At 37.8% G+C, this 10,282-nt stretch overlaps 1 protein-coding gene across 4 annotated transcripts in view; it reads right to left on the bottom strand.

Annotated features, from left to right (window-relative positions):
• Window positions 1–3,104: 3,104 nt before the first annotated feature.
• The window catches only part of LOC137180078 (vascular cell adhesion protein 1-like), a 41,887-nt gene continuing 34,709 nt past the window's right edge, over window positions 3,105–10,282 (bottom strand). For 3 of the 4 annotated variants that reach the window (XM_067585278.1, XM_067585279.1, XM_067585277.1), the window contains 3 exons: window positions 5,711–5,898; window positions 4,641–4,753; window positions 3,105–4,462 (listed from right to left, as the gene is read on the bottom strand). In XM_067585278.1, the coding sequence (XP_067441379.1) occupies window positions 4,378–4,462; window positions 4,641–4,753; window positions 5,711–5,898 (386 nt within the window). In that variant the 3' untranslated portion in view covers window positions 3,105–4,377. Of the gene's footprint in view, window positions 4,463–4,640; window positions 4,754–5,710; window positions 5,899–9,258; window positions 10,246–10,282 lie in introns of those variants that run through there. The other variant, XM_067585283.1, reaches the window with a different exon arrangement.

Here is a 10,282-nt window from a genome sequence, read left to right as displayed (position 1 = left end):
AGGCGCGTTGTAGACGGTCTCCTTCTGTGACGGTGATCAGATCTGGACCCCTTAAGCTGAGGCTCATCTGAATGATGATTGAGGGACTAATCAATGTTTTCTTGCAACGTTTAATTGGTGTTTTGACTTATTATTTTGATATATAAAATATCAAGTGTCGAAATTACCCTCAATTGTTTCAGACTGATCATTAGCTTTCTAGCTATGTTAAATTGTATCTTTGTAGATCATATTTGGACATACTTATAATAATTGGATAATTTGCATATTTGGATAAAATTGCGTTTGTTGTGTGGTTAATAAATAGGCCTGGAAGATACATGTAACATACCAATGTAATGTCTTACAGGCTATATTTAAAGAATGTTAATAATCTAATATATAATCTTTTCAGGGGCGGTTTTGAAATATTTTGGAGGAACTTTCACTGCACCACCATCTACCTCATCAGCTGACATGACTGCTGCTGAGGGGACATCGTCAGAGACTTCGGGGGCATCTACTCCCTCCTCTGATGTGACTGCAGCTGCAGAGGTCATAACAGAGGTACCTGACAGACCTAACAGAGTACATGACTGCGTCTGCAGTGTTTGAAACACTTGGACAAGTTAAAAGCAAGATTGGGGTACTGATAAACTTCCCAATCTTGGAAGATGAAACACCGGAGAAACAATGTGAGGAACTTGAGAACGCACTGAGTGAAGAGGAAGCCGACATTTATGGGAGAGAGCTGGCCATGGAAATCAGAAACTCTCCTCAGTTAGAAACAGGATGTCTGCATTTGAACTGCTGGACTTTGTCCAGAAGAAGAAACTGACAGAATTGTATCCAAATCTTTGTCTATCCGCGAGGATTGCCCGTATCCTGCCAGTGACTTTTGTAGTGTTCACTTTATTTAGCATATTTTGCACTCTTATATTGAGTTTTCATTGCTATTTATTTGGCTAAATATTTTTGGTTTTATCGGTGTTCATTTGTCATTGTCTTTTTTTATAGACCTTGTTATGTGCAAGTTTGCTGCTTTGTATAGTTTAAATATATTGACTTTATTATTTATTATTTTGAATACTTTGTAATTGTTAATTGTACCTTAACTTCTCAAATTGTAATATATTTTTAATAGACATTGTTTTGTTCATGTTCATTGAGTTATGAGCATTGTGTGTGATTTGGTGGTTGTGCTGGGAGTGTTTTGGGGCCACAAACAAAATCTTGTTTAGGGCCACCAAGATCCTAGGGCCGGCCATGTGGCAAGGGCTTAAATGTAAAGGACTCTCATTTATATGTCAAAGTCCTGCACTGAAGTGTGAGTAGCGAGCCACACAGAAAGTCACACTGATCACGTGCCCCCCCTAGTGGTTGTAGCTCTAAACAACCGCATAGAGTGTTTATGCCAGGGGTCGGCCCTGCAAAGGACCACAGTGGGAAATCAGCTGATGATTAATGTTCATCTTTCTTATAAATAAATAAATTCAATTTGTATGATGAGTAATGAAATTGTTGCATGTCACAACTTCCACTTGAGACTCCTAACAGGTAAAACCTATGAGTCAGTCATATTTATAGTTTATAAAAATTAACAAGTGTCTTAAAGGAGAAAAACATTCAGTCTAAGCATGATGGTCAGAAGACATGATTAGACGGAAACTTGAGAGTGAGCTTCAACTGTAAAGACTTACCAATGTGGGCCGTAGGGAGGCAACATATTAGAGCTGCAACGATTGATCGATTAGTCGATTGACAGAAATTTAATAGGCAACTATTTTGATAACTGTTGATGATAACTGGATACAGGAAGAGCGCCAGGCTTTGAAGCGGCCAAACCGTGTAATTACAACGTCACGTGATGCACACTGGCCCAAAAAGACTTTTTCCCATAGACTTAAATTGTGAAAGAGACGCCTGTAAATCAACGGATAAATTTTTCTGAGCGTCACAACCCCCACGAAGTGACTCGTCTCAGTATCAGAATTTGATCCGTTCGGTCTGATCACATTTCAAAAGCCTAGCAGAGCCACATGATTGAATTGTTTTATCCCCATTCAAATAAGTCGGAGGGCTACACCGGAAGTAGCCGACTTGGCCAGCGAAAGTCACTAGTGCGCATGCTCTACGGGCCGCACAATGCGGAAGATCCGGGTACTTTCATACCGGGAAGTCGATTTTTTTTTTGGCTTCATACGCCACTGAGCAACTTTCATAAGAATGAGCGGGGCCCCGCCTCCGACGCTGTATCCAGTTCTCTTTATACATCCATGTTTCAGTCATTTTTCATCTTCGGGCAAAAGTGCCCGCCATATTCTGATTCCAGTTTCTCATATGTGACAATTTGCTGTTTTTCTTATATGAAAGTGAATTGAACATCTCAAGGTTTTGGACAGTTATTCAGACAAAACAAGCAAACTGCAGACATTTCTGTGGCCGCTAAGAAGTTGCAGAAAATGCAATTTTTTTTCAGTATTTTTCAACATGGTATTCCAGGGTTATTCCTGGGTTCTAGTATACAGACTGCACCCTCCAGTGGTGAACCTCTGAACAACAACAGCACTGCAACTGTAGTACTGATTTAACACACATAAACTGTTTATGCAAGTCTCCGTCAATTATTAGGGAGCAGAAGTCAAATCTGTCTTCTAAATGTCCTTTATCCAGACATTTGATGAGGCCAGGACTATCTGTGATAATAAATAACACACACTGGACAATGAACTTACTCTCCTTCAACCTAACTGCTGGTCATATATAATCCCAACACAAACCTCAAATTAATTCACAAATGACATGAATTTCTGCAATTCTCTAAATATGTATTTAATTCAAGATAAAAGTATTTATCTCCGAGGATAGAAGAGAAAAAGAAGAAGTAAAGAATCATTAATCATTACATTATTAATATATGTTGTAAATTTCCACCTGGTAAAGGACCAGACATGCTTTACATGAGTCTAGTCTATAAATGTGATACCTGAGAAGGAGAAAAGGAAGTTTATCTGAAGAAAGGGTCTTCAAGAGACAACGCAAGAAATCTGGATGAATTATTTAAGTGATGTGAGCGTTTGAACAGTTGAACTAATGGACATCAACCATAAAACACAGGAGCACACTTAAGATGAAAGATCTTTAATCAGTAAAAACCGGTGCAATATTTCACATGTAAACAATTGCAGCATCTCATTCTTAATACCTGAATAGTTACATAGAAATAATATTTTAGTGATTCAAGGATTCCTGTAAAAATAGATCAGTTTAACAAAACAACTATATCCCCTTCAAAAAAAAAAAAGAAAATTCTTGCTGATTATTTCAAGTGCTCGAAGGCTCCCCTACAGATCAGCGAGCACGTCTTCAGTATTCAACAAGTCTCAGCTTCATTAGTAGCCCTCGCTTCCTGCAGCCAAATTCTACATCACCCGACCTTTATTAACGCGCCCGCCTTCTACTGTGCATCGATGTAAAACCGCAGAGAAGACATCGTTACTGACTCACAGCTTGTAGGGCAGCAGGTTAGTAAAATACGTCAGGGATGGGAGAGAATTTGGCTGCAGGGTCGGTGTCCTAAGTTTCAGGATTCTCCTTCACCGTTAAACAGAAATTACATTTTTGCAAGCTCAGCATCAGAACAGAGTATTTTCAATCGCGCATTTGGCACTGATTTCCCATACTAGTGTTGTTCCTATGTGTGGATAAGCCCACTATCATCACAGCGTTCCTTGTCTCAGAGAAACACTGCTGTTTCACTCGCTACTTATCCACCTTTTTTTCTTTTGTTTCCTCACTTCTGTCCTGACTTAACAGCAGTTTTTTCGTCATAACTGCTGTTTCGTCCACATTTTCTCTTTGCTACGACAAAATGTAGTGGGTCATGTTGCCCTGTGGGTTTTACATGTCCTCCTCGCTTCAGCTTCCTCAAAATTCCCTCCTGTTTCTCCACATCTCAGGTCTAATCGCAGCTTTTTTTCCTCTTCTGTTTCAGTCCTCCCTTTTGTTTCCTGGTCCTCCCGCCTCCGCTCTTTCCTCGCTCTTTTCTCTTCTCCTGCGTCACTCTCAGGATTCCCTGCTTACTGATGTTCAGGAGGCCATGTGGCTTCTTTTCTGTTCTGCCTCTTTTCTCTCCACCTCCGCCTCCGTCCTGTCTTTCAGCACCTTCAGCAGGATCCTGAGCAGCGTGTTTTCGTTCAGCAGGCTTTCGGAGTTGTCCGCCAGCTCCTGCAGCCGTCTCACCGCCTCCCCGAGCTGATGGCTTTTCTCCCGGTGCTGTTCCTCTAAGCTGTGCCTAAATGTACTCTCGTCACTGCCATCCATGTCCAGGTATAAATAGAAAATGCAAACTCAGATATCCAAATGTGCATGTTTGCATGTGTTTACCCATCATTATTCTCACCTGTATCTGGGGAAGAGAAGAATAGTGGGGACATGATCCACCATGAACTCCCATGGAAGGTCATTACGTGCAACATTCACCCTACAAAGAGGAAAATGTAGATTTTTTTTAATTAAAAGTAGGACCAGAGAATTAATGTTGAACTGTTTGTTTATTTTAGACTGAAATTAAAACTATAATTCAACTAAAAACTCATATTAAACACACAGTACTGCCACAATACCTTCATTACCAGTTAAACATAAAGATGCAGACATACCTCGCCACAGTGATGGTGCTGTTTCCCTGTAGTAATCTGGCCAACTGGATGATGATGTGGTTGAGAACTGAGCAGAAGCCGCACCACTGAGTGTAGTAGAACAGCAGCACATCCTAGAGGAGAATACACACACACACACACACACACTCATTTATATTTCAATGAAATGACCACAAATTCATCTTTAGACCCAACAGTGAGACTCTCACAGCTGTGGAGGCTACTGTGTTTTAAGGTGGAAGGTCACCATGAGGAGGGAAACACTGGTCATCATGGATAATAACAGAGTCATTTCTTTCCTGGCTGGTGTGTTATATCATCTGGTGTTAACCTGTAAATGCAAAACATCCCCAAATCAATGAGCATGTGTATTGGCCCGAATATAAGACAAAACACGTTTTTGGAAAAGACTCTTTGAAGAGACACTTTTACACTCATCCTGTTGAGATGCTATTAATCAGCGGAGAAGAGTCCTCATCCTTTAAAGTGAAATACTTCTATTAAAGTAGAACGTAAAACCTACTTTCACGTATCTTGTTCATCAGTCACACACTCACTCTCTCTCTCGTCAGGCTCATGGAAGCGGTGAAAATGATTTTCTCCGGCAGTGAGCATTTTTCAGACCGTCTGTTTGAGCTCCTCATCATCTGTGATAGCAGTAATTATTGGCTGCTTAACAGATGATTCAGATGATCCCAGTTTGTTTCTGCAGTAAAGACGTCTTATATTTGGGTCAGTGTGGCAGTTTTTAAGTAGACTGTACTGTACAAGGAATGCATTTAGGGACAAAGTGATATTTTCCGTTTTTATTATTTTATTTTAGCGTCCCTACTTATTTAGACTATAAGCATGAATCATTGTAGCAGGACACAAGCTCAGTTCTTTTATTCTCCATGTGCTGTGTGGTATTAATAGTTAACACCGGGGCTGAATCACTTCCAGAGAGTTTTATAATCCACTCTCTCTTCTCACTAATTGGTTTGAGACGGCTTCTAAAAAGTCAAAACCACTCACACGAATGCACAGACAGACGCAGAGTGGACACGGTGAGGAAAGGAGTAATGTCTCACCCTTTGAATGTCCATGACGGACGGCAGGAAGGAGGAAGTGGTCAGTTCTGTGATGAGGGGGCGCGGAGGTGACGGCTGGTGTTGGTCTGGACGTCTGGCTTCCCCTCCGCCTCCTTTCTTGTCCTCCTCTCCCACCAAGTGTCTCTGCAAGAGGCTGTACGGAGCGCTGAAGTTCCTGATGAAGGCCTCTTTAACAGGATACACACAGACATGCAGTGAGAATAGAAAATTCCTGCCAGACTCATATTAAAATGTTCTGAAGTGAAGAAGTGATGAACAGTTATGACATTGCTGTTTAGGCGAGCATCCAAATATGCTGTTTCTTAATGATAAAGACCAAATCAGGAGGTAAGATCTTTAACGGTGATCGGGGAATGTTGTGTAAATACATATAAGTTTGGTGGTAACATAAAATATTATCATATAGATTACCTTTAATTATTAATTATATTGGTAAAGACAAATTTTAGCATGCTTACAGGTGCTGGGAAAAACAAAAAGCCTAGAAACACATTAATGAAAACATCGATCACTGTACACAAAAGCTCCTCAATAAGTAACAGAGAACTTTTGATGATGTAAATCTAAATCTAATGATGGCTAAAATGAATTGATCTTCTTGATCAGTGTGACTTTCTGTGTGGCTCGCTACTCACACTACAGTGCAGGACTTTTACATATAAATGAGCGTCCTTTACATTTAAGCCCTTGCCACATGGCCGGCCCTAGGATTTTGGTGGACCTAAACAAGATTTGTTTGTGGCCCCAAAACACTCCCAGCACAACCACCAAATCACACACAATGCTCATAACTCAATGAACACGAACAAAACAATGTCTATTAAAAATATATTACAATTTGAGAAGTTAATATACAATTAACAATTACAAAGTATTCAAAATAATAAATAATAAAGTCAATATATTTAAATTATACAAAGCAGCAAACTTGCACATAACAAGGTCTATAAAAAAAGACAATGACAAATGAACACCAATAAAACCAAAAATATTTAGCCAAATAAATAGCAATGAAAAATCAATATAAGAATGCAAAGATAGAGAGATATGGAGGCGTATCATCCTCTCATAATAATTCACTTTGTGAGCAGAAAATAAAAAACAACACTGCTCAAGCAGGGGAGAAAGCTGAAGGGAACTCATGTGGTCTCAATGAGCACCTGACGAGGAAAAATCACCAGACAGACACGCATCTTGAGGAAACAAAACATATGTCTTATTTATTTATTGGGACCATATACAGTGTTAAACATAAATATACCATTTGATGTACTGTACCAGTTTTAGCTTATAGCTCATTTTCATCTGCAGTCCCTTCAGTAGGTCACAAATAAAACAGAACAATAACAAACAATACAAAGCAAAAAACACACAGGACACATAATACAAAATACAAAGATACACACATTGTCAACTAGAAAATAATAATGTAAACTTGTCGAATTAAAAGCAAGATTAAGCATTCATGAGAAGACCATGAGATAAAATGTAGAGTCAGTAGTTACAGAGCTTTTAGCAGACTTTTTAAATTTGGTTTAATTTGGTACTGATGGAACTGCAGCTCTTCATATCGTCAGATAGGACGTTCCACTGAGTTGTGGCTTTCACAGAGAAAGCTGACTGTCCAAATGCAGTGCGACGAAATGGTACAATCTCGTATAGAGGATATTCTGGAGGATCTAATAGAATTTACTGAGTGAGTGTACACAAAGTCACATAGTGGAGGAGGGGTCAGACCATTTAAATTTTATAAACAAGGCACACATTTGAAAATAATCTAAAAGTCTCAAAACTCAGTAAATTGTATTTCTCCATTACCCTACAGTGATGGAAATGCATTGGCCTCTTGTCCTGAGTTTTTAATTTGTTTGTATATAGGATATCCTATATGATTTATACAATACAATACTATAGGATATCCTATAGGATTTATACAATACAATACTATAGGACATCCTATATGATTTATACAATACAATATTATAGGATATCTTATAGGATTTATACAATACAATACTATAGGACATCCTATATGATTTATACAATACAATACTATAGGATATCTTATAGGATTTATACAACACAATAGTATAGGATATCCTATAGGATTTATACAATACAATACTAAAGGATATCCTATAGGATTTATACAATACAATACTATAGGACATCCTATAAGATTTATACAATACAATATTATAGGACATCATATAGGATTTATACAATACAATAGTATAGGACATCCTATAAGATTTATACAATACAATACGATAAGATATCCTATAAGATTTATACAATACAATAGTATAGGACATCCTATAGGATTTATACAATACAATACTATAGGACATCCTATAAGATTTATACAATACAATACTATAGGACATCATATAGGATTTATACAATACAATGGTATAGGACATCATATAGGATTTATACAATACAATAGTATAGGACATCTTATAAGATTGATACAATACAATACTATAGGACATCCTATAGGATTTATACAATACAATAATATAGGACATCCTATAAGATTTATACAATACAATACTATAGGATATCCTATAGGATTTTGTACAATACAATACTATAGGACATCCTATAAGATTTATACAATACAATACTATAGGATATCATATAGGATTTATACAATACAATGGTATAGGACATCCTATAAGATTTATACAATACAATACTATAGGATATCCTTTAGGAAACAAAATGAAAACTGCAGAAACAGTAAAACAGTATGTTATCCGACAGATACACTGGATGTTTAGATAATAATGTTCTATTTTATTTTCTTATTTATTTTCTATTTCCCTTGGAAAATCACAAAATAGAAAATCAGCTCCATTTTTTTCAAATTTTCCTATTTAAATATAAGCTACTTGCAATTTCTCAATAAATTGAACATCTTATAATCAAACAATGTACACTACTACTCAATTGAATTATAATCTTGGTTTTACAGCTCATTTGAAACATTGATATTATATCAATATCACTATATTTGTGACTATTTTTTAAAGTTTTAAGTCTTCAGTAGAAATGAATGGAGATTGGGGCTGAGAGCCACAGACAGGGTGAGGAGGTTGGAAAGTACTGAGAGACAGACTTATAAAATTTTTATAAAAATAAATTATAAAATTATTAATAATTTATTAAATTAAATTAAATTATTATAAAATAAAATGTGACCCATATAATGATCAAATATTACATTTATATCACACTTAATGGAGCACTTGTCCCAATAACACTATACATGGTGAACAATATACATTTTTTTAAAATAAGCAATAGATTTCTCTACTTAAAGGTTCTATATGTAGAATTGTCAGGCAATTTACATGTATTAATCATTTCTTATTGCCAATTAGTAAACAAGTAGTAATGTAACGTAAAAAATGAGACCTTTCCCAACTTTCTCTGTTGTCTGTAACAGCCTGTGGACTGATTTCTATGTGACGGACCCGGGCTGGATTTCCTGCAAAAATCCAATGGAAGTGACGCTCCTGAGTGCCTTGCCTCTCTCCCGCTAATGTCAACAAACGACCTGCAACGACCGACACAACAAAAATGGTGCTATGCAACTAGAAACACCCTGCAGATATTAGCTCTCCAGCTAATGAGACGACTAGCTGCATCTATCAACCACTACACATTTCACAACAAAACACCCCCGCAATGACAAGTCGCCCACTCCCGAGCACACAAAGCAAAAACATTAGCTTACCCCTTTTGTTTTCCAGTTAGTAGCCCAAAGGTCGTAATAAGCGCACCAACAACAGCTCACTGAGCTTACTGGTGTTTTGTAAAAAGGTTGGTAAAAAGAAAGTTGGCGGTTTGCGGGTTGGGTCAGGTTCAGGTGGTTAATTAACGCATATTTGTGTTGGGGGGGGCGACTGATGATGAGAGATGTTTTGATGAAACATGGTCCAAAACACAACATTAGAAACCTTTTATGTAATTATGAGAAGTGTAAGCATGGAAAAAGAGATCACTTACAACAGTCTCACGCCACGAACACACGAGCGTGAGCACCAGGTTGTTGACTGCACTTCATTTAACAGCCACAGATGTCACTAAAGAGAAGATATTTCTGATTCCTACATACAGAACCTTTAAATGGAGCAACACTTCATGTGTCGGCTTCAACCTGAGTTTAACCATATGTACAGCAAGTATGTGTTAAACATGAGATATCGAGACTTCTGGTGATTTCTACAGTATTTGGGTTAGGATAAGTACATCAGTGCTTTACAGCTAACTGCAGCTCATGACATATCAACAGTTTCAGGTTGTCCACACACATGTGATGCTTCACCCACAAATTAACTCTTCAGTAGGCACAGCACCATGTTGAGAGCGAAGATGGAAAACGTCCTTCAGGTTGTACCATTCCTTTTAGTTGTGTTTGTACAGATGGTATACACCGATGAAGACAATTGCTGCCAGAGCAATGACTGATAGTCTCACGGCTAAAATAATGTACATGTAGTTCTCTGCAGAGGGTTGGGTGAGGGGTTTGGGTAAAGAAAA

The sequence above is a fragment of the Thunnus thynnus genome, chromosome 3 (assembly GCF_963924715.1).
Source record: "Thunnus thynnus chromosome 3, fThuThy2.1, whole genome shotgun sequence".
Taxonomy (NCBI): Eukaryota; Metazoa; Chordata; class Actinopteri; order Scombriformes; family Scombridae; genus Thunnus; species Thunnus thynnus.
Note: the sequence above shows the minus strand (reverse complement) of the source record. Positions and strands in the feature narration are given on the sequence as shown.